The sequence below is a fragment of the Haliaeetus albicilla genome, chromosome 26 (assembly GCF_947461875.1).
Source record: "Haliaeetus albicilla chromosome 26, bHalAlb1.1, whole genome shotgun sequence".
NCBI classification, from domain to species: Eukaryota; Metazoa; Chordata; class Aves; order Accipitriformes; family Accipitridae; genus Haliaeetus; species Haliaeetus albicilla.
The window spans coordinates 12,051,713-12,075,704 of NC_091508.1; the positions used below are offsets into that span (position 1 = coordinate 12,051,713).

At 50.9% G+C, this 23,992-nt stretch overlaps 1 protein-coding gene and 1 long non-coding RNA gene across 4 annotated transcripts; one reads left to right on the forward strand and one right to left on the reverse strand.

Moving 5' to 3' along the window:
• The first annotated feature begins 1,491 nt into the window (after positions 1-1,491).
• On the forward strand, positions 1,492-22,868 carry TPRN (taperin). Of its 2 annotated transcripts, none has more exons than XM_069771279.1 (4): positions 1,492-3,794; positions 18,025-18,205; positions 18,479-18,609; positions 19,014-22,868. In XM_069771279.1, the coding sequence occupies exons 1-4, from the start codon at positions 1,530-1,532 to the stop codon at positions 19,074-19,076; spliced, it is 2,640 nt and encodes an 879-aa protein (XP_069627380.1). In that variant the 5' UTR covers positions 1,492-1,529; the 3' UTR covers positions 19,077-22,868. The 2 variants fall into 2 exon arrangements, with proteins under 2 accessions (XP_069627380.1, XP_069627381.1); XM_069771280.1 differs by having other exon boundaries at positions 18,482-18,609.
• LOC138682069 (uncharacterized) lies at positions 21,650-23,986 on the reverse strand. 2 transcript variants are annotated; one of them, XR_011322285.1, is made up of 2 exons: positions 23,563-23,986; positions 21,650-21,878 (listed from the first exon to the last, which is right to left on the reverse strand). It is a non-coding gene; the product is annotated as an uncharacterized lncRNA (long non-coding RNA). The 2 variants fall into 2 exon arrangements; XR_011322284.1 differs by having other exon boundaries at positions 21,650-22,699.
• Positions 23,987-23,992: the final 6 nt, after the last annotated feature.

Below are 23,992 nucleotides of genomic sequence, written 5' to 3' on the forward strand. Positions count from 1 at the left end.
GCCCTGGCGAGGGCCACGATCGGGACGGTATGCCATGGACCTGTGCTTCAGCCATGTACAGCAGCTCATGTATAAACCTTAAATGACCCTTGTGTTATTTAAGCTGAATTGCAAAGAGCTGCCTCCTTCCATTCAGCTCTGGTTTGCCAGCTTGCAGCAGAGCAGCGCCTCAGAGCACACAGTACAGCTGGGCATCGCACGGCTCCCAGCACGCAGGCAGCTTTGGCAACAAAATACTATTTTCAGTAGTAGCGCTTCCAGGTATCATTTGAAGAAGGTGCAATTGCTCTGTCCTGGCTCAGGAGTGCAAAGGTAGAGCCTTATCAGCAGGATATAGTGCTCCTTCCTGTAAACACACCTGTGTTTTCAGCAGCCCGGCTGGAGCGGGGTGAAGTCGCTCACGTCGAAGCGGCTTGGCACGCCGGGGTGCGGCTCCGCAGCTCCCGGCCAGGCTGGGACTGCGGCAAGTTCTGGCCAAAGGTTATTTACGTCACGGCGTGCCATGTCCCCTTCGCCTCCCGGGCTGAGGATTTTGGCACACAGCATTATTGGAGGTGTGGATAAGTCCTGAGCTGTCATGCGATCGTTTCCTGATTGCACAGACTTCCCAAAGAAACCTGCTGGTGGCTGATAACAGGCACTTTTCCCTGCGATTTTGTGCCCAACAAGCAGTCACTGCTGAAGAGTGAAGCCGGCAGGAAAAACGCTTTCCCGCTCTGCTGCCGTGTGCTGTGGAAACCCCCGCTTGTCTCCTCCAGAACTCTCCCTAAAACGCTCCTCTGGCTGGCCCGATGCGACACTCCTCCGGTGCCAGCAGCTTGCTCCTTGCCCACCATGGCTGCTCACGCCCAGACACCTGCTCTTCCTCAGACGGTGGCTGAGCTAGCGCTGGGCGGCCCCGAAAGGCGCTTTTCACTCCCTTCCTCCTCGGCTGGCGCCACGCGGGCCAGTCCAGGATGGGGGGAAAGAGCCAGACGAGGGTTTTTTGGGGCAGGGTGGGTCACCACGTCTCCCGGCAGGCTGGAAACCCCGCAGGGCCTGCCCCCAGCCGCCTCCCAGCGCCGGGGTGGGGGGGCTCCCGTGTGCGAGGGGCGGGCAGTGCGGGCAGCAGGGACCCCGGCGGGTCACCAGCCCCGGGGACAGGGCTAGCCACGTCCCTGAACGCCATGTCAGGTAACGCGGCCCGTGCCGAAGCCCAGCTGCTCCCAGGCGGCCCCCGAGGGGCTCTCCCCGCCGGACGGCGTCTGCCACGGCCCCGCAGGGGCGGATCTCTTTGGCACCAGCCCCGAAGCCGCAAGGGCAGCGGGGCAGCCGCACGGGCAGCGGGGCTGCCTCTCGGCCCCCGCCAGCGCCTCAGGCAGCCGCCTGCGAGCGACGGGGCGCCCCGGCCGCCGGCCCTGTCATGGCGCCCGCCCCGCCCCGCCGGGGGAGGTGGGGGGCGGCCCGGGGGCGGTACCGGGGCCGGCGGCGGGGCCTTGCTCAGGTGCGGCGGCGGCTCAGGCAGAGCAAGTGCCCCCTGCGCCGCCGCCATGAGCAGCGCGGAGCCGCCGCTCGGGGCCGGGCCGCGGGCTCAGCCCGCCTGGAAGCGGGAGATCCTGGAGCGGAAGCGGGCCAAGCTGGCCGGGGCGGCCGGCGGCGAGCCGGAGCCCCCGGCGGGGGAGCGGCTGGTGGTGGCGGAGAGCCTGGGCCCGCTCCGGGAGAACCCCTTCATGCGGCTGGAGAGCGAGCGGCGGCGGCTGCGGCAGGGGCTGCCCGGGCACGGCCCCGGGGCGGCGCGGCCGCTGCAGCAGCTGCTGGAGCTGTACAGCGCCGTGCCCGGCATCCGCACCATCCGCGCCGACAACATCCTCATCATCGAGTCCCAGCCCGACGCCGCCGCCTGCTTCGCCGAGGGGGACGCGCTGCCCGGCCGCCGCCGGGACCCTGCCGCCGCCGCCGCCTCCTCCCCGCTGCGGCGCCCCGACCCGCTGCGGGAGCTGCTGGCCCGCCGGGGCGCCGCCCTCGCCGAGATCCGCGCTGACCAGGTCGTCATCTACGAGGCGGCCGAGCCGCCGGAGCCGCCCGAGGCGGCCGAGCCGGGCACCGTCAGCCGCCTCCTGGAGAAGTTCGGGCAGCGGCCGCGGGGCCGCCGACGCCGCGGCGGGGAGGCGCCGACCGGGCCCGGGCCCGGGCCCGGCGCCGTGCCAGGCGGGGCGGCTGCTCCTCCGCAGGTGGGACCGGGCTCTCCCCGGGCCGCGCCGGGTGCACCTCCGGCGGCGCCGGGCTCCCCCCGCGCCGGGCCGCCCCCTTCGCCGGTGGTACCCGGCTCCCCCCGGGCCTCGGCGCCCCCCCAGAGGGGACCCAGCTCCCCCCGGGCCTCGGCCCCGAAGGCTGGACCGGGATTTCCGCAGGCGGGGCCGGCCTCCCCCCAGCCGCTGCCGGCTCCCCCCCGGGCTGCCACCCCCCCGGCGGTGCCGGCCGCCCCCCAGCCTGCTGTCCTCCAGCCGGCTCCTCCCCGGGTTGCCCCCCCTCAGCCCGCGGCCCCTCAGCCGCTGCCGGCTCCCCCCCGGGCTGCCACCCCCCCGGCGGTGCCGGCCACCCCCCAGCCTGCTGTCCTCCAGCCGGCTCCTCCCCGGGTTGCCCCCCCTCAGCCCGCGGCCCCTCAGCCGCTCCCGGCGCCCCCCCGGGCTGTCACCCCCCAACCCACGGCCCCCCAGGCAGCCCCGGCTCCCCCCCGGGCCGCAGCCCCCCAGGCGGTCCCAACCGCCCCCAAGGCCGCAGCCCCCCAGGCCAACTGCTTTCTCCACAAGATCGGCTCCAACTCCTTCACTGTCACCCCCCGGGGCCTGCCCCCCGGCAGCCGCGTCCCCGAGCCCGGCACTGTCCCCGCCGGCCGTCCCGCGCCGCCCAAGGGGCCACCAGTGCCATCCGCCAGCGCTTCCCGTGCCAGAGCCAACGCCAGGAGGCCAAAGCCGGAGGAGGCCGAAGCGGCCGAGTCGCCCCTGCCCAGTGCCAGTCTGGCCCCTAGTGCCACCGGCTCCACCCAGCCGCTCTCTGCCTCTGCCCCCCGGGCCGGGGGCTCCTTCGAAATCCACCCGGCCCCCAAGCCTGACTTGGCCGCTATCCCAGCCCATGACCTGCAGGCCCAGGCCTTGGCCAAGCTGCGCCTGAATTCGCGCAATTCCTTCCTCTTTGTGCCCCGCCGGGAGGGCGGCCCGGCTCTGCCCCCGGCCCAGAGTGCCAGGCCGGGGCCGCCGCCACCGTCCTCGGAGGAGAAGGCACCGAAGGAGCCCCTGAGGGCTTCCGCCCCGGAGCAGGAAGAGCCTGTCGCTTCCCCACCGGCGCCTCTGGATCCGTCGGTACCTGTGACTTACATTGATGACATTGTGGAGCCAGACAGTGGGGAGCTTTCTCCCAGGGCTGGCTTGGCTGTGAGGACGGGGAGCTTGGCAGATCAGCCTGGAGGTGCTGGAGACCTGGAGATGGAGTTTTCCTCCGTGCCCCTCTACAGACCGCACTCTGCCCCTCACCAGAGGGGAGGCAGCACCTTCACTGTCGTGCCCAAAAGGAAGCCCGTTGCGTCAGGGCTGCAGAGTCTCACTGATGCCAGTGGAAGGCCGCAGCGGGAAGAAGAGGAGGAGGAGGAGGAGGAGGAGAGCAAAGGAAAAGGCAAAGCCGTGGAGAGCACTGACGGGCCCCAAGTGGGGATGTTGCATAAAAAGCGCTACCCCACGGTGAATGAGATCGAAGTGATTGGGGGTTACCTGTCCCTGGAGAGGTCCTGCATGAGCAAGACAGGCTCCCGCCGCAAGAAGGTAACTGCCTGGGGTGTCTCGGCACTGAAAAGCCAGGCTGAAAGTAGCTGGGTACTACTTTTGGCTTGTCTTTTCATGAGGCACCGGGTGGGAAGATGGGCAGTGTTTTTCCGGTCCTTCTGAGAATCAGAGGCTTGCCTTCAGGGGGAGGGGGCATTGGGTGGTGTTCCACCAAGTAGATGAGAGTGGGATATGGGCTGTGACAACTGCAGGGCCTCTCCCACAGTCACTTCTTGGAGGTATGATAACGGAAAGTAAAATATTTGAGGTATTTAGAAAATCGAGGTGAGTCGCGTGGTTTGAACGGCTGCGGACTTGCCTCCTCTCTAGCTCTGCTTGCTGTGTCTGGTGGGTAATGAACGTGTTGAGCTTCTCGTGTCATAAGCCGAGCAGTGACCACAGTACAGTGGGCAGCATGCCATTGGCGTCTTCCCCGCATTAGTGATCTATTGATAGAGGCTCAAGAATTAGGTCTCTATTAGGCAGAAAGAGATCAACAACTTAACTCCCCTTGATAGGATTATACCACCTGGCTACTTGTTCTGGATGTGCAGCTACATCTCTGAAGATCCACGAGATGTCAATTGCTCCAAGTGTGTTTGGAGCAAATGCCAGGTTTTCTCACTGCTTGGGATCTAACTTAGGTCCTTGTAAGCCTTAAATTCAGAATTAATCTTTGTATGGCTTGGTGAAATGCATCTGGATGTGACAAAGACACAGTCATGCTGAAAGAGCGGGTTATTTTGCTGCACCAGAGAAGCAGGCACAAATCATTTGGCTCTGAAAGCAGCACGCCAAGGTGACAAATCTTGATTTCTAGGTCTGCGACGTGACATGTTTTTCCATAGCGGGAAGAGTGGTTTGACGTTCCGTTACCTAAATTCAACTAAATATTTGATGGACTGAATCCATGTGGGTGCCTGAGGCACTGAGCATTATAATTTGAGGAAATCCTTTGAATAGGGTGCATCTCATTTAGAAGGGAGGCAGGGAGTGCTGTTTCTCATGGCTTGACATTGTTAAATCCCTTCTTAAGAGCATGCAGTCTCTACTAATTTGATCGTGACCAATGCAGGTAGCAGGTCTGGAACCTGAGTGCCATGAGATCCAGCATAAGCAAATTAACAGGAGTGTTGATTCTCACTCAGTGCTCCTGCGGTTTTTCCTTGTCCTCCTATGGGGAAATGCTTGATCAGACTGGAATTATTCTGCTGCTTAAATACCTGCTGGCTTGCACTCATTCCGTCTGTTTCCTTGGCTCTGCTCAGTTCAGTTTGGGGTATTAACTGAATTTACACCAAATCAGGTGTGTGGTATAAATGGTGAAAATATCAAGACAACATGTTACGGTTACCAGTACTCTTAGGATGGAGCAGAAAATACAGAGGAAACCTTGCGGGACAGACACTCTTAAATAAGCCTGGCTTCTGATGCAGCCAGAGGAGCTGATTTCTCTGGGCAGGGTGGTGCTGTTGGGGCAGCAGTCTTGCTGGTAAAAGAATAAAGCCTCAAGTAAGCAAAACCAAATACGTGGTGTGCAGTGGAAGCCTTTCTTAACTGTACAAAAAGGAGGGAGGGAGATGAGGACAAGGCTAGTGCAGTGACTGCATTGTTTAAGGTTGATTAAACACGAACAGGAACCCGGAGAAGTAGTTGCATCTCCATCCTTGGAGCTATTTGAAACTTGCCTGGGGAGAGCCTTGGGCAACTGAGAAGGTCAGACCTGCTTGGAGCAGGAGTTTGGGCTATAGACCTCCAGAGGTCCTTTCCCAATGTAAAATATCATACGATTCTTTGAAATCGGTTAACAACTGTTTTGTCTGTTCAGTGTTGGATTGTGATGTTGGGCAGGTCATGTAGCTTCTGTGCCTGTGTTCTTATCAGCTTAAGAGCATTAACTATCCCACTCTGCAGGCATTCTGAAGATGGAAGCGTGCTAAATACTGCAGGATGCATATACAACTGTAACGGTGTTTGCTAAGAATTACACGTGGGGGATATCCTGCATGAGAACTTCCATCCATAAAGATCTAGTTTCTGAGAAAGGAGATATTAAAAGGCAAAGGAGGACCTGCCTGTTACCTTGCAGGGCTCAGGAGGCTGAAACAAATGGGGAACCTTTGGAAAATAAGATCCATCTTAAGCAGAAATAGAGACACAAGTTCCTGGGTAAAATTAAATGTGGTGATGTAGTGACAGAAACACCAGGTTTTCTTTCAGGTCCCTTCCTGCTAGGAGTGGCAAGCATGGAGTTTGACTTTGTTGCCAGGGTTTAGAAGATGCTGATGCTGTAGCAAATGGAAAAATTTCTGTTTACTCTTAACCTAGAGGATGTTTGTGGCTTTTATTCTGGGTAATAAGGCTGAGTGTTGATGCCCAAAAAGGAAGGAGCTAGTATTAGGACACATTCCTTGGTTTCTTCCCAAGAGATCACTGTGTGTCACCAAGGCAACCAGTCAAAAACAAGGGTTCTGTTTTGTAGATATGTCCGGGTTTTCAGAAACTTGATTTTGGCCTGAATTGGGCAGAAGCAGACATTTCCTGTGAGCTGGAAGCTGCAGTTCTTTGGTAAAACCAATGTCCCTTTCTCTTTTGGGGGTATCAAAATCAAACCTGATGCTGGTTTCAGTGGGCAGCTACCCGGGTCTTTTGGGGTGATTCTCTTGAGGTGGATGTGCTGGATGAGCCCACCTCCTGCTGAGTGTCTTCCTTTCCAAACCTTGCCTTGGATTTGCTGAAGGGTCTTTAAGTATGAACCAGGCTCAAGGAAGTCGTATTTAGTGAAACCGATGACTTTGAAAACTTTGTCTGCTTGCTGACGCCCAGCAGGAATCTGGGTGAGGTAAACAGCAGGTCTAGCACAGCCTGGAAGTGGTGTGTTCCTGCGGATCGGCAGGTGTCTGTGGTTACAGTCAGGGCTAATGATTTATTAGGAGGGAGAGAGGCAGTTGTGGCAGTTAGACTGATTGTTCTGTGAGAAGCAAACTGTGTTTTTCTTCAAATGCGGAAATTTGGCCTCCCTTTTCTGTTCAGTGTCTGTTCACTAGTTGCCTGACTATGGTAGAGATGCCAGCAAAACGGAGCCGACTTGGTCCACGTCGTCCAGTCCACATCCTCTGTAGCTTTTTGGAGTGGGAGGGTGGCTGGGACAGGGTGGCAGTGGGTTCCAGCGCTGCTGTGGTCTGCGTGGAGGGACCTCCAACCCCCTGCTCACAGCTGCGCAGCTGCAGGATCAAGTTATACTAGTTGTACTTGTGACTTTGCTATGGCCTGCTGGTGTTCAAGGCCTCTCAGGAAAAATAGGTTTATTGCTCCTTCCAGACGCTTCAAATATGTGAAGCAGCTGTTTGTTTTGGGGTTGAAGCTGGATCTTGGGCTGATGAGGGAGAGAGAGGGAAATGCTGTTCCTGTGTCAGAATAGAAAATGGGTTCCCAGCTCTCTTGTGCAACTAGAGTTGCTGCGGTGGGACGGTCGTCATTCACCCAGGGCTGTGAAGGTGAACATGGGATTGTGTATGATGGGACACAATCAAGATCTGCAGGTGGAGGGCAGAGCCCTAGCTGTGCTCATCCTGGGGACCAGGCTGCCTGTGTGGGCAGGCAGTTTGAGCTCTTGTCCTCCTACAGGTGTTAAGATGCCCTTCAGGACTGTTCATCTACTCCATGGCTGTTTTGAGACCTCTCCAAGCGGTATCACAGCTAGTTCAGATAAAGTGGTGGGGGTGTGACTTCGCTTTGAAAATGAAGTGAACGTTTGCAGCTTTGAACGGACGTGCTGTGTTTCAAGCAGAGCTCTGGGCAGCTGCTGGAAGAGACTGGCTGAGCTGTCAGCTCTGACGGTGAGGACAGGATACGTGTGCAGGAGCGGAAGGAGACCTACTGACCTTTATTCTAAACAGGGAGTGGGGGAGAGGATGCAGAGCACTGTTGGTGACCTCTGTTCAGTGCTCCTATTTGTACTCTGTTATTACAGAAGAAGTAAAGACACTTCAGCCTGATAGCAGCCCCAGGAGGAAGGGAAGGCTTTGCTGTAGGATGTGGATCTTTGGGATCTCAGAGGATAATATCTAGCTTGGCTCAGCTGACAAGAATCAATCTTGCTTTGGTTACCTGCCAGAATAACGTACAATAAAGTTGTCAGCAAGATAGAAATCTAGGTTTCTGTAAAACATGTGACTGGCATGTTGGAGCGAGTGATTGGAAAGGACTGCAAACTGCTGAGACAGCTGGGGTCTTGAGAAGTAGTCGTCTGTCTTTAGGCTTCATGTTCTCATCTTGTTCTCATCTTGTTGGAGGCTGGACTCTGCCATGAAGGTCCTGCGCGTACAGAATTTGCCCCGACTGTGCTCCTTCCTTATGTCTTGTCAATCCTGCAGTTCGTCCCAAGTCACAGTATGTTTGTCCTCTCCAGGACCTGGTACCTCTCGGGGATCCTGCAGGAAAGGGGGCTTCTGGCCAGGCCACCCAAAGTCCTGCAAATAATACAACTTGAGAGCCAACAGACATCAGATTGTTGATGGTTTTAATGGTTTTTTTTGGCTTGTCACAGTTGGCAGTTTGCCAAGTGCTAGAAGGTGAGCTGCAGCCTTGTGTGAACAGGGCTTACAAGAACAAGGTTGGTGGGATCCAAACAGTTGCAATCTGATGCTTTCCTGCTTCTTTGCAAAACTGTCTTCAAAGATGTTCAGCTTCAGCTGAACTTCAAAAAGTTCCAGCCTACATGGACTTAAGCATGGTCCGTTTTCTAACATTTTGAGCTGCATAATGCCTGAATATGGCTTCCAAATGCCCACTTAAATGTCTGTTAAAAAATTATTCTAAACATCCCTTGGCTTTTCATCATGGGCAGGATTGGGCAGCAGTTTTGTTGGTCTAACCTGCTGAACTTCTTGCTCTGTAGTTTTCCATCTGTTCAGTTCTGCTGGAGATGGTCTCCTGTGAGAACCGGGTGTAGGCTCGAGATGTTGGCAGGGATGAACACTTCCAACTATTGCCCAGACCTGTTTGGAGCAAGTCTGCACAGTGTGGAATCTAAATTCCAGTGACTGCCTGAAGTATTTTTTTTGCAGTGTATAACATAATCATAACACAAGTAAATTAATCTGGTGGGGGAAGCAAAAATCTCTCTGCAAAAATTAGATTCCGTCGTCTGTTTTGGAGGGGTCAGCACAAAGATTTGTGTTATTTAGCTCTCAGAGAGGTGCGTGTTCCTGTTCTATGTTCTGTCTTGTGGCTGTGCTCTGCTTGGGCAAATACATCTGCCACATTTAAGGAGGGGCTGTAGTACATATCTGACATGGATGTATTGAATTTTTGGTAGATGAGATCAGCAGTGACAAGTCCTACTCAGAAAATAGGTGTCTTGGATGATCAGGTGTGGTCCCTTCCCTGTGGAGGTGATTTCCACTACCTGTCAGGTGTGAGCAGGCTGTTTCACCCAGACAGGGCAATTTCCCTGCCCTTTTCTAATTCTGCTGATGTTTAGCCTGTGATGTTGATGGCTGAAGACTCAATCAGGGTTTTGTTGCGGTTGTAGTTTTCAAACCACCTCATAAGCTGCACCTGAGGCTATCGGTGGGGAAGTAGGTTGTGTTTTGTTTCTCTGCTGTCTGCCAGCTTCTTGAAGTGCTGGTACTTTGTTGTACTAAACCCCTGGCAGAGCAGATGCGTCATATTTATCTCATCTCTGTAGCGGGAAATTTTCTGTGACTGAGATTCTCCATGGCCTTGCCACTCCCATGCTTCGCCTCGTGCTGCAGCAACAGTCTGAGCTGCTCCCAAATTCCCCCTGGGTTCTCTTCCTCCCTTCCCCTGCTTGCCTGCCACTGTCAGCAGCATGGGGAACGGGACAGAAGAGCTAAAATAGAAACTCTTACGCAAATAAGAGACGAGCCTAGCTTTGAAGCTGGTTAGGACGTGCCCAGGGCTCAGCCCGCCCCAGAGCTTGAGATGAGATTTGGAGTGCTTTGTGCTCTTGAATTCTGATCACGCGGATTACAGTTAACATTATCTTAATTGGTTTCCTTAATCTATGGACCAGATTGGAGATGGTTTATAATTTCCCTCCATCTCAAGTATTCAGTTTGTCTTGGGTTTGGGTTTTCTTCCCCACTGTGCTTTTTCCAGTACACAGTCACGGTGTTCCTGAGAAGAGCTGAGGAAGTACACACTCAGGCTGGCTAGGGCAGAAGTCATGCTTGTCTGTGTTGTATGTTGGCAACGGTAGGAAAAATTAAAATGTTTAGTTTCTGGGTTCAGTGGCAGTAAAGGACATCTCGGTAAAAGCTGCTGCAGCAGCATCTCCTTCACCTCTGGGGTTGTGCTCACTACCTCCTGAGTGAAACCTGGGCAATTTAAAACCTATTTACAAATCCAGACTCTTCCTAGTGACTGCAGCGGGACGTGGGTATGCCATGAAGCTGTAACAATATCACTGTTTGGACAGTTTGTGTTGGAAGAGTCACGTGAAGCATCTGTATCACACAGAAAAACTTCACAAACATCCTGGGAAGATCTGGACTGAAGGAACTTGGTGCTGATGTTTTCTGAGAAGTACCCTTCAGGTGATCTTGGGAACTTGGCAGGATGGAGCTGCTGTTTTGTAGGCATTTGAAGGACTATAGGCAAGCTGAAGAAAATATCTCAGACATTACGAGAGCAAAACACTTGTGTGCTTAGGGAAATTGTATAGCTTACAGCTAGTGAAAATGCAGGTCTGAGGGCATATCTGTAAGCCTCATGGTGAACTTGCTGCACTTAGTCACTTCTCTTTGAGGAAGTCTCTTTTGCATATTAGTAGTACAGAAAAGGGGCAAGAGAAACGTGAACTCTGTTGTGCAGCTAATACTGTTCACATCACTGAAGCCTTTTTGTCCTGTAGTCTAGAATGAATTCCTTGCCAGGGTGGGAAGTAATTCTGTTCCCAGCCTCCTCATATTTCCCAGGAAATGATGCTCCCATCCGTCCCATTCCAGCTGGAGACTGTTCACTTGCACCAAACCGAGGTATTTGTTTGGACTGCTCTGGTCAGCCTCAGTTGCATAGAAATGTTTGTGGGTGGCATGTCCCAGCGCTGCACTGTGTTCTAGCTACAATTTGTATGCTCAGAGTTGCCTGTAAAGCAGAATCCTCTGCTGTTTGGGAGTTTTGTGTGTTGTTAATGAAGATATCAAGTCTTGACACTAATTGTGTCTTGTTTATGCCTACTCTCTTTGTGTATTCAGATGAGATTTGTTTCATATATGTAAGGAGATTTGTCCAATTCTTATGGGCCAAGTAAGTAATATTTGAATTGCTTGTTAAGCTGTGGAAGGCTCTGGCTCCTCTGTCTGCAGATGTGCGAAGGAATGAAGGGATCCTTGGGTGAATAGCTGCTTTGTACCGTGTTAGACTGGGACTCCAGTTGCCCTGTGGTTGGTTGTGTGCTGGACTCTCTTCTTGTCCAACACAGTCAAGGGAAGAGTTAACAAAGCTGCCTGCCCTGCAATGCTCTCCTGGACTGTCCCTAGCCTGTCACTTCTCATCAGGAATTTGAAACTTCCCTGTGTCTTGTACAAGGAGTTTAATATTTCGAATCTCCATGCATTGCTCCTATCTACCATGTGCTTCAGCATATTGATTACACAGAGCTGGCATTGTGGGTTGCCTTGTAAATGGAGACTTTCTTGTTTTGCCTTGTGGCTTGGGAGCTGGGATGTGATCCTGGAGGCAACCTCTCCTTTGCCAGCAACGTAGCGCTTCCTTGACATGCTACTGCTATAAATCTTTAGTGCCGCTAACTCTATTCAGTAACTAACTCTGTGATGCAGTTAATAGTTGAGCAAAACTCAGTGTTACTCTTAGGAAAAATGCTTCTTGGAAAAGCATGATCAAGTGAGCCTATGGTGGAGCAGCCAGCTCCTGTGCCCCAAAACTCTTCTTTTTGTACAGAATGACAGAAAAGTACATTTCTGAAGTGCCATCTGCAGTCTTCTGGACACACTTAGGCTGCTTCAGCCATAGCAGTTCGGGGTTAATATGATACAGGAACCAAGCCTCAAGTCCTCTCCATTCCTAGGGATACCTGTCAGGGAAAACCCCTTTCTTCCTGTGTCAAGGAAGGGCTTTAGAGGTACAAAAGCTCCTTATCTTCTCCCAAATGATAGCAAATGCCTTGGTAATATGCTGATGCTACTGCAGCTTCCAGGGTGCTATTCCAGCCTGCCACACATAGAGACTGTGCCTGGAGTTATTCAACAATTTGGGCTGACACCATGTTTTCAGGACAAGTACAGGCATGTAGAAAAGCTTATTGCTAACTCCTATGAAACGGCTCATTTTCCCAAAAATCCTTTCCCTAAAGGTTTCAGAGAAAACTGCATCACAGGGAGTTTTCTAGATCATTGACTGCAGATGGAAAAAGTGAAGGTCCCTCAGAGGTATGCAGTTCATGAACAGCTCTTCCACCTCCTTTTACTAAATCTGCTGATATGTGAGAACGGTCAGACTGGGTCAGATGGAAGGACCTGGTAAACCCTTTGGGGATCTTTGTCCACCGTAAAATACCTGCATCTGCCCTCTGTTCCCAGTCCCATAAGCAGTGATTTGTTTGTGCAGGGACCTTTCCTTTCACCCCATGGCAGCGTGGGGCTGTGAGGTGGGAGGTTGCTCTGTGTTGAGACCCACCTCTTCACACGGCTCCTGAGCTCTTGTATTCATGTTGAATTGTCCACCCTTCCTGCAGATTATCAGCCAAAACCCTCCTGCTGCTGTTGCTGAGAAAGGAGGAGGCATTTGATTGACCAGGTGTGAAAAGCTGCTTTAAATCACACCCAGCAGCCCATGCATATCCTAGGGAGTCAGTGCAGTGCCTGATTTTGTCACTTCAGGATTATATTCCTTGGGGAGAGAGGATGATTAGAGGAAAACTAGTACCTGAAAAGGGCAAACCTTGATCCCTAGTGCTACTCAGCTGTTTGGATCTTGTGAAGTACTTGGGTGGCATAACCACTTTACTGAAAAATTGCTATGTCCCTCTTTTCGCCATGCAGCAGCCATTGCCTTCTCATCTAGTCTGCAGCAGCAGTGCGGTGTGTTTGGACATGCTGGAGGTACTGTGTGATGGCTATCAGGGGCAGGAATAAACTCCAGCTTGTGCTTCACGACTTGTCATCCCATCTGGCTTCTCTGCACACTGAGCAGGGATGGCAGCAGTGCCCCTTGCAGCCTCCTGCAAGAGCCACTGGTTTGGGAGACAGCAATTGCTCTGTGGGGAAGGGGAAATGGGCTCAGTTGTTTCCAGTACCATTGTAGGCTGCTACAATGGGGGTCAATATGCTGACTCTGACTCTCCTTGCTGGAATATAGTTAAAGGGTGATTTTTTTCTCTCTTTTTTCTTTTAATGCCTAGAACAATTTTTTTTCCCCTTACTATTATAAAGTGAGGATTTGGATTGCCAAAGAGGGTTTCTGTTTAAAAGATGTAAAACACCCTGCCCTACATTATCACTTTGGCTTTGCCACATCTGCCAAGAAGCAAACGTGATAATGGGTGAAGAGAAAAGCCACACTAAAGAGATTGCTTCTGGAGTTGATGCAGGTTAACCCCATGGTTTGCTCCTGAGACTTACAGAGATACCCATGGTTTGTGAGAAGCCATTGAGTGTTTGCTCTTCCGTTAACCGCAGAGTCTTACAGACTTTCCCACCTCAGCTTTTGGAGGCGAGGTGTCTGCTGATTTTCGTTGTTTATGTCACAGGCTGGTTTCTGTAAACTGGTTATTTTTATTTCTAATATGTCTCTGTACATGGGGGCTCTTTCATTGTTGGTCTGGGTGCAGACTGAGTCCTGACAGCCTGCATCTCCTGGAACAAGGTTGACTTTCTTCTCTTCTAAGTGAGCCCTGTATGACTGCTCAGATTTAGGCTTGTTGGGCAATGTTTACCCTGGCTTCTCTTTCCTGGGTACTCCATTGCTCATTACTGTTCAAATTCTAGCAAATAAATACATGATTTTTGCTATGGCAACAAGAATCTGGTGGCTGAACAGCACAATATTCCACGAAAAGCCTGCCTTATTCTTCCCAGTGTGACTCTGATTGCTGGGCACAGTATTAATATAGAGATATATGAGTTTGGGTTTGACCCTGGTTTTGTGACACAGTTCCAGATGAAGTATTCAGCTGGGCAAATAGTGACAAATCCCTGCAAACATCCACAGCTGAAGGGTGCAGAATTCTTCCTTTCCACAACTGGCAGCTGCTGCTGAGGCAGAAATGGGGGAACCGCTGCTGAGACAAGATGAGCAGAGTTCTCTGGCGGGGCTCGAGTGTGCTTGGCTCTTCTGGGATATGTTTTTCTTCTGAAGAAAATGACCCCTGTCGCCTTCTGGGTTTCCATAAAAGTCTAGATGGTCTGGCAAGGGGCTGCTGGCTGTGCAAACCTATTGTCTGTGCCATTGCTGGGCTCTTGATTTTTCTTTTTAGATGGTTCCTGGGACGGAATCTGCCTGTGTTTCTTGGGTGCAGTGCTCAGTTCTGCTCATTAGCCGCTCAGGGGGTTTCTTAATGCAGCTATGCTGACCCATGTTGCCTGAATAAGTTGCCCTTCATATTCTGTTGGATCAAGCAGAGCTGCTTTGTGCTTCCCTTGAAACCACCTCATGCTTGGGGAGGGGAGCTTGCAGGGGAAACCCAGGTGATGCCACGGCAGGTTTATCTCTTTGAGTTTTGGGGCTCTTGCTCTATATGGGCAAGGTCGACGGAGTGCCCCGGGGGGGTGTGCAGGTGCGGGGAAGGTGGCCGCTCGTGCAGAGCCTGTTTGCCGGAGTTCAACCCTGTGCCAGTGCCTGGTTGTTCCTCTGGTGTTTGCTTTGCCTGGGTGCGTTGGAGTGCTTTATTGCAGAGCACAGTTGTTTTGCAGGGCTCTTCCTGCTTCTTGGTAGCAGCGCACTGGGTGTGGGGCAGTGGGACGCTACCAAAGAGAAATCCAACACAGTTTTAGGAGGGGGGGGCCTTGTGCCGGGGTGCACTCAGGCCAAGCAAGACAGCTTGGTGTCAGCCTTCGCGTAGGCTGCACTGGCCCAGCTGGAGGTGTTGCTGAAGCAGCAAATTATCTTGTTATGATCTCTCCCCCAGGCTGGGGCCCTGGGTGTGTGGGGCTGGTACTGCTGTTAATAATTGCTCTTTCTGAATAGCTTCAACATTGACTCCTACAGCGTTGTGGCCTCTCTGCAGCAGGTACCCGAGAGACCCTGGTGGCAGAGCGTTCCGCAGGACACCCAGCCTGACTCCAGGGAGCGAGCATGGCCCGAGTTGAATTGGCTGTGGGCAAGCGGGAGCTGCTTTAGTTCAGGGATTAGGCTGAGCTGTTGGTGTGTTGCCTCTGGGCACTGCATGAGGGTTGACTCCTGGTCATTTCTGCTGCTTTCTACTCTTTGGTTTTACTCCCTGGTGGGGCTGTTTTCTCCTCCTGCACTACATGCAGCTTTGGTCCAAATTGGACTCAAAGTAGTTTTTCTTAGAGATTTCCTCCTGATAGCAGAAAACCAGGAAAACTTAGTTCCATCTCCCAAACTTAAATTCTAAAAGCAAGGCACATCTCTCCTGTCCCCTTTATTTTCCATGTTTAGTCAAGTACTTCTTGCCCTTCAGTGCAGTTGCCAGCACTGGTAAGCGGCCCGCGTGCAGTGTCTGGTTCTGGGATAGCTTCTGAGTTTCCAGAAGCCCTGGTCACCTCCACCCTTGTGGCCTTTGTGCCTGGCAGTGTGGCTCGTCCCCGCAGTACAGACGCCACATTGTGAGCAGTCACTGCCCGCTCTGCTGCCTGGCTCGGATCAGGGAGCATCTAGGTCAGTAGCAGGGGTGAGAAATTCAGGGAACAGCAACTGGGATGCTCTGATCTTCAGGGCCATTTTATTCTAACCCCTTTTCTCTGAAATATAATCACTCCTCTCCTCATGTGTTTTCTGGAGAAGGTCAGAGGGCGTTGGCCAGGGCTGGGGCAGGGAATGGGGAAAGGCAGCTGGTTGCCCCCTCTGCTATTTCCATCCTGCCTTCTGGGAGCATGGGGAAGGGAGCCAGCCTGTGTCCGAGGTACATCTCAGACTCAGGCAGAGTAGCACACAGCTCTGACGTGTGTATTTGCAGCGCAGAGGAGGCGTTAGGTACTCACTCTGTTACCCAGATTTGATTTAAGCTCCCCTCATTGCTTTTCTGAAAATCAGCAATGAAATGCTTACTGTCTTGCCTTAAAAAGCCTTATCACCCACATAGCTCCACCATATCTGTCTGTGGGCAGTGCAGGATAACACAGTAGCAGGCTGGCTCCAGCTCACTGCTGGTTTGCAGGCTCTGGCCCCTGTGCAGCTGTAGGTTCGGCTTCAGCAGACCCTGTTGGCAGCAGCAGCATCGCACCAGGGCTCCGTGTGCAGGAGATGCAGAGAGGCGGCTGCTGCTGTTGCAAGAAATACATGCATCTGGGCAGCACGTGTGGTTGCTTGATAGCTGCTTTGGGGCCACGTGCTGTTTCTCAGCCTGTGGGGTATTTTGTTTATGAGGGAAACTGCAAATATGGCACATGGGGCAAATGTGCTGTGCTTTCTTCTTGCAAGTTATTACACAGCATCAGAAGAGCTCTCCTGAACCACCCAGCTCCTACTGCCTGTCACAAGCAACCACGTCCTTTTAATTCTGTTCATAACCCTATTAGCTCAATTTTAATTGTAGTTAGAAGTAAAGGGATCACAACACCCTCTTAGGCAGCTGCTCCTGAACCTTGATCCGCATTGGCTAGATACTTCCCTACTTTTGGCATAAATTTATTCCTGGCAAGCTTATCCTCCTTGTTTGTCTGTTGTATGCTGGCATCAGCAGTTCTTCTCTGCTCCTTGGTGTTTATTTTCTTGGTGTACTTACAAAGAGCTGTTATGCTTTTTCTCAACCTTCATTTTTGCTAGTGTGAGCAGGCTGAATCTCCTCTCCACCTGTTGAGATGACTTGTAACCAGATCTTCTAAGCAGAATGGTAGATAATGATTAGGACATGTAAGGCTGCAGGGGAACAATCCCTTCCCTCAGCTTTTCCTTTCAACTTGGAAGAGGACATCTGGAGTTTCTGTATCTGGATTTGGGTGTCCTGCTGCAGGATGGATGCAGAAAAACTGGAGCAAGTCCAGCAGAGGCTACCAAAGTGCTCCTGGGGCTGGAAAAAATGGCATATGAGGAGAAGCTGAGGGGGCTGGTTTGTTCAGCCTACAGGAGAGAAGGGGGAAGTCCAATTGCTGCCTTCTACTACCTGCTGGGTGTTACAGGGAGGATGGAGCCAGGCAGTCCTTATTTCCAGTGGAAGTGCCTTGCTTTATTCCTGGTTTATTTAAGCAGCATCCTAATGGTAGTCACAGTCTTGTAGCCAATCTAAAATGTTCTTTCTCAGTTATTCACAGGTGCTGAACTTCTCCTAGAGCAAGGGTCGGTCTTAAACATCATCCCATTTCTAGTGTTCTTGCTCTCCAGTTTTCTTCATGACCCATAAAATTCTGGTTTTCCCTTGATGAACTCCCATGTTTGAGTCATCTTAATTTCTCAGTCTTGCCGTTATTGTGCAAAAGTCATTAGTGAGAATATTAAATAAAATTGGTTTCAAAACAGAACCTTTAAAGGGCCTCCCACTTGTCCAGTATTTTCCCCCTCTACTACCACCTGTTAATGTCTTTCCTTTAGCTGCTTCTATCTCCTCATGTTTGGTATTAAGCCCTGTTTTTAACCTAGCTTAAATAGCTTTTTGCCGGAATGTCCTCCCAAAAATGTAGTCCTGATCACTGATGTTTCTGTTGTCTAGAGCATGGGTACACAAACGAGTTGGCTGGCATTAGCAATGTTGCCTTTTCAACATATGGATGCTTTCCTTTCCTCCTTGGCAACACTAATCCCTCGAGGGACACGCCAGCAGCTCCTCCTGGCTGCTGCACATCAGTGTTAGGTGATGGCAAATTCTGTGCCAGGGCAAAAAGCCAGAGGTACTCTGGACCTCTCAGCCACCTGCCTCCAATCCGTTTGTTTGGCTATCTGCCTTTGTGGTTTCTCTCAGTGAGGTAAGAGATTTGGCAAGGCACGTGGGGAAAGGTGGGGGGATATGCAATGGCTCCTTTACACTAGGGTGAAGGCCTGGTGTGGGAGGTGGCCTTTGTCAGAGCATGTGTTGGGATCTATGGTTTCTTGTGCTGTTTTCTAATAATTCTCCTTTGCTGTTGTCTAGATGAAGATCTCTTTCAATGAGACAAGTTTGCAGACTACGTTTGAGTACCCATCAGAGAGCTCACTGGCAGAAGAGGAGGAGGAAGAGGAAGGACATGCTTCTGAAACAGAGGAGGACAAATCTCGCACCTTTTACATTCCACGCCCAAATAGCACTTTGCATCCCAATACACCTAACTCAGGTGAGCGAGGCACTGTATTGGCACTGTGGGTTTACTGGTGGTACCTGATAGCGTCCATGTTTCGTACAGACCCTTATGGGGCTCCACACAGGTAGAAATGCTAATGGAGATGACTTCTGCCAGCTGATGGCAGAATCGGAGCTTAGTGGGGACAGGGCTTGAGCTAGAACAAGGAACTGCAGATGGGCAGCTTCCATGCTGTCCCTGCCAGCATCCTGATCCCACTTCCTTTTGGGGTGGTGAGAAATATTTACGTCAGCTTTGTCCTTCCAGCAGATTTGTCCAGCTATACCCCAAAGCACTCTGTGAAGTTCAGTGAGTGGCAGGAGCAGAAGTATGAGGAGATGCCTGCTGCAGAGGGACCCCTCCTGAAGGAAGCTGATTCCCATGGGAACCAAGTCATGGTGAGACTTTAAATAAGCAAATCTTGGCTTTGTCCTGCTGTGCTCTTATCTGGTGCTTGGGTTGGTCTGGACAGTGGATGGGACAGGATGTGGCTTCCACTGAACGCCTGTGTTTGTGTTTGCTGCCCAGGGAGGCGTGCCACCACTCACAAAGGGATCAACACAAGGTCCCACTGCCACTAGCAGACCTGACTCTCCCTGTAAAGGAGACTCCCTGTAAATGTGTAAAGGAGACTTAAGGCAGCTGGCACACTTTGTACTCCAGGGCATGTTTGGAGGGGGCAATTAAATGTGTTCGTTAGCCCTGGGCAAGGTGCCAATGCAGCCTTCACCGTCTAAAGGTGTGGGTACTCATTTGCTTTGGATTTGATGACACTTCCATGTCAACTCTGCTTTCTCCACAGCTCACCCCAGCAGAGAAGGGCGGACTCTCCGATTTCAGCAGCGAGCCTGCTCTGTATTTTTGATTGCTTCATCTTCTAGCCTGCAGCAGCGGCTGCTGGTCAAAACGTGTCAGTGCACCTTCCGAATGTCCATGCAAGCACCACGGAAATGAGCTTCTGGGTCCCTCCCTCACCACAGTTTTCGTTGGAGCCTGATGCCAAGGGTGGGCTAGATGCTATCGGGCATCTTTGGAGAATATTTGCACTGGATTGTGGGACCTAACTACTACTTTTAGGGCGTATGATTTATTTTACCTGTGGCCTTGCGTATTCCTTGTTCAAGATCAGCTGCCAATAAGGCAAGCATCTTAAGAACAGATCTGTAATCCCGGGATGGATGTAGATTCTCTCAGTGCTTATCTGAGTCCACACATCCAGGCACTGTATGGGGCCTGGGCAGCTTTTGTAACACTTGTCCCATCAGAGGCCCCAGTGAAGAGCGGTTCTGGAGTTGGAGCACTGGGAGTATCTGGGCAGTTAGCTGGATTCACAGAAGTGGTTGTGATTTGACAGCTAGGTTGGGTGTCAGTTCTCAGCACGTTTCTGGGTGTAGCTTCACTGAACCGTCGTGGAATTAATGTGCCAGTTATGTTCTTGTGAAAGAAGCTGAACACAGTGTGAGGGATGGGAAGGGGAATAAATGCTTGTGTCATTTTTGCACTGGTCTGTAAAGAAGTGTCCAGACTGGCTTGAGCCTCTTAAAGATTCCCAAACATTGGCCATAGCTTTGATCTGTCCATACCCAACTCTGGGGTCCAGTCTCTCATAACTGCTAATTGTGCTTCATTTTGCCAGTTCCTCTTGTTGCTTTGTTCTAGCATCTAATGGGGCCAGGCCCAAGATTTATCTGTCTTGGTTGGCAGGAAGGCTTCTTTCTAGCCATGCTTGCCCTGCTCCTCTAATGCAAAGCACAGGAGGGCAATTTCACTCCTTTCTTCTGCAGAACTTGAACAAGGAATATGGTATTTTTTCTAGGATTTTTTTATAGTTCTATTGTAATTGTTTAATGCAGCCAATATGCAAAGGAATCTGCTAGACTCTTCCATTTTAAGTTTTCTACTACTGTAAACTCAGGGTCAAAATTGCACTCTGGAAAAGATGGAATACTGCTGCTAATGTGATTTGTACTTCTGGGATTAAAAGAGATGTGGTTGGAATAGATACAGCCTCTTTGGGCTTTATGAAATGAGTGGTAGCCCAGTGTGTGGCTCTATCCAAAGGAACAGGCTGGTATCTTTGATTAAATGTGATACTTTTACTGGTTTGTCTGTTATATATAGATGATGAATGTCTAGTCAAGTTGACACTGGTCTATGAACTGAAAATGCTCTGCATACCTTGCACTTGTTTTGGTGTACACTGTAGCAGCAGGAGGAAGGTTGTTCTGCTGAAAAATATGGTCAGGACTAAATGTTAGGACATACCTTCTTCTAGTTGTCCTCATCTTCTGCCCTGGGTGCCTAAATATTTCTGGAAAGATAATGCAAAAAAAACCAAACCCCATGCTCAGCAGCTTGTTAGATGTTGGCTGGAGAGGCCACAAAGGAAGACTTTCCACCTCCTTGTACATCTAAGGCTTGTCCTTTTCAAGCTAACTTGAGATCTTCTCCCTGTGTGACCTCCCAGGAGCAGTGTGTGGCTGGCAGTACATCTGCCTATGACGTGACAGAAGTACAGTGGAAAGAGCAGTGAATCCCATGTGCTGAGGCTTCTCCCATTAATTAAATACTTCAGGACAAGATGCTGAGACTGGGGTAGAATGATGAAAAATGCAGGCCTGCTAGTAACTGCTAGATTTAAGGGATGAGTAAGTTATCAGATATGTGGAGTTAAACACAACTGTGCACACAGCCAAAGGAGATCAGGGACTTTTGAAGAAAAGGTGATGCACAGGTTTTCTAGCAGAAAAGGTCTCAGTGAGCATGTTGCACTGTGGAAAAGCTTAGGCCAGTTTAAGGCAGCTCTATCTCTAGATTTGCAACTTAAAAAAACTGCAGGTGGTGAAGCAAAAGCTGCTTGCAATTAAACTTAGGGACAAAGTGTCTGAACTAGTCCTGACTTTGTTCTGCTGTGGATCAGTGAGGAATGCTAAAGCCAACAATATCCTGCAGGTTGTTCCACTGACTTCAGCCAGCTGAAATGCTGCTCTGGTATTCTGCGTGCTGTTCTCAGTGAATTAGCTCTGTGCCTACAACTTAGGACAGGCTCAGTGGAGGTGTGGGAGTGCAGAGTGTGCTTCTCAAGAGGAGCAGGTGGTGCCCTGGTGTACTGCTGACTTTTTCCAGTTTGCCTGCTCTACCTTGTAGCTGTGATTTGCACCTCCCTGAGTGCTGCCTTTGTACTTCCTAGCTTTGTACTCTTAATACCTGTCTGTACCGGATGAACTCTTAGCTTGCTTTTGGCAGAGGAAGGTGAAAGCTGTTTCGAGGGCAGAAGTATTACCTGGTAAGTCATCTCCTGGGATATGCTTCCATATCACTGTGCTCAAAATAAAGGTGTTGTTTTTTTTTTTTTTTTGTAGATGTCTACCCTAATCTCTAGCATTTGAGGATTAACTTTAGTAGACCTCTAATACCAAAGTGCATCTGAAAGGAAAATTTACTTTTGCAAGACAAAGACTTTTATTAAATGCAGCATCCTTGTACCAGAACAGCAGCTGTCCCAGACCAACAGGACTTTCCAGGTTGAATAACAAGTTTAGGAATGCTTTTGTCCATGTGCTTGTTTTTCTTTCTCCTTTGAAGTACTTTGTGGCTCACTGGCTTTACCAGCATTCCCAATTTCTCCCTTCAGGACATCTAGCAATGTCTGAGAACTCTCCAGTATCTGGGAAATAAATAAAAATAGCTTATTTTTACATAAACTAACTGTTTCTCTTACGAGTTCCCTTCAAATTCAGCTGATCTACCTTGCAGCAAGAGGGGTTCTCCAGCGCTTACAATATCTAATTCTTGGTGATGTATTGTCCTATCTCACTGCAGGAATATCTGTGGAGGAATTTCTCTGGTTCGTGCCCATATTCTGAATACGAAACAGCTTAACCAATTTATCTGTCTTGGAGCACGAGGCGGAGAACTTCCTGAAGCAGGCTGTGGGGTGAACTTTTGGGTTGTGGGGTTTTGTTTGTTTGGTTTTTGTCTGTTTTTTTTTAAGGGAGATGTTGATACCTGGGCTTTTTAGATCAGTATTAAATTGTGCTCAGCTGACCCAGTTTCAACTGTCTTCCACTGTTAAAACTGCATGCTTTAGGTTTCTTACTCCAAGACTAATTCAACTCCACAATGACCTTAAGTCAGACTAAATCTTTCCTCTTATTCATTTTCTCCCATTTTTAGCTTATATTGTATGTAACATAACATTCCCTTTTATTATGCTCTAGGAAGCAAGACTACAACAAGTTTAGGAGATCTTGCTGCCTGTCCATCTTGCCATTTTAAACTTTTAACATGATGGACAATTGCAACAATATGATGGCAGGGTTGTAGTCCCAAAGATCATTTATGTTCCTGTGAACCTGTGGAAATCACTAAGTGGTCAGAGAAGAGATGAAGGTAGGTGCCCTGCAGGATGAGACACCGGTAGAACATGTTGGTGGGATCTTGCCGTCTTGTCTGTGGAAGAAGGTGGAGTCCTGCAACTGTCACGGGCTGGGGAAAGGCAAGGAGTGCGATTACAGACAAGAGACATACATCCACAGGAAAGGAACTTTGTTACTGGTTTCTGTTCACAGCCTGTCTGCATTTCCTCTCCTAACCACCTCTGCTTTTTACTTACTGTGACTGCCTTTTAATTTCAATAAACGTGAATTCATTTGTAGGCTGGGGGGTTGTGACTTGTATCTCAGGGAAAGTTTCTTTTAAAAGGTGCTGTTTGTTCATGTAGCTTTACAACACAGTTTCAAACTTGTTAACTCTTTATGCAAGTTCTCCCCTTTACCCCAAACCATCACTTCTTGAAGTAGGCTTAGAAAACGGCTCCAGCCTCATCTGAGAAATAGTTGTCACTGGAAAGTACTGACTTTGGGAGATGAGGAGGGTCTGATACAGAGCAGTGACTACATTAAAAAAAACAAATGGGAAAAGGAGAATGTGGACAGCAGCTAATAGGGGAAGGGGTGCTCTTGAACTGAGCAGCTCCTTGTTGCCAATAGAGGGAAGATTATTGCTTATCAGAAAGTGGGCTGGAAAGATCCTTTTATTTTTTTAAAAAGCTGAGTGGTGTGTAATTCAAAAGTGAATTCAGCTGTTCTCCTATATGCAGGATGAAGCTGTCCCTGCCTGGCAGAGTTTAAAATACAGGAAAGGTGAAGGGGCCGAGCCATCCCAGTAACTGAAATAACAGCCCTTGCACTATTCCCCTCCTTCCCACTCCTTTACTGATCCAACATTTCTACTTCTTTCTTTAATGATGTTATCATCATATTATTCCATTAAAGATGGGAGAAATTACATGAAGAGTTGGGCAAAAAGCGTCGAGTAGGCCAACAGCTCTGTCGTCGGTTTGTTGTTACCTGTGTGAATTCACGGCCTTCTGGGTCAGTGTCTTGTCTCTGGTTTCCTCCTTCCCTGTCAGCCCAGTGATGGTTCGTGAGGTGCTCTTTTTTGGGGGGCCCATTCCAAGGAACATTTTGACGTACTTTGACAATACGCTTTAGCTTAACCTCCAGTTTTGCTCCCCCAGCTCTAAGGCCCTGCTGTGCCTCCCTCTGTCACCGTCTGCGGTGCTGCGGTGGGCCCTCGGGGGCAGCTGAAGGCGATGCCCGCGCCCTTCGGCACCGTCGGGCGTCGCTTCCCCGAGCTCCAGCAGCGCGGCACCCAGCCCAACCCCAGCCTCCCCGTTAAGGGGGACCGCCTGTGCCGGGAGCTCCGTCCCGCCCGGCCCCGGGCAGCGGCAGGACGCGTCGCCCCGGGGCCGGGCGGGGAGCCCCGGGCGGCGGGTAC

Excerpts from the sequence above, each read along its gene's own strand:
- TPRN (XM_069771279.1), top strand. The coding sequence starts at position 1,530 with ATGAGCAGCGCGGAGCCGCCGCTCGGGGCCGGGCCGCGGGCTCAGCCC. Across the intron at positions 18,206-18,478 it reads TCCCAATACACCTAACTCAG|CAGATTTGTCCAGCTATACC; the intron begins GTGAGCGAGGCA and ends TTGTCCTTCCAG. Across the intron at positions 18,610-19,013 it reads CCCATGGGAACCAAGTCATG|CTCACCCCAGCAGAGAAGGG; the intron begins GTGAGACTTTAA and ends CTTTCTCCACAG.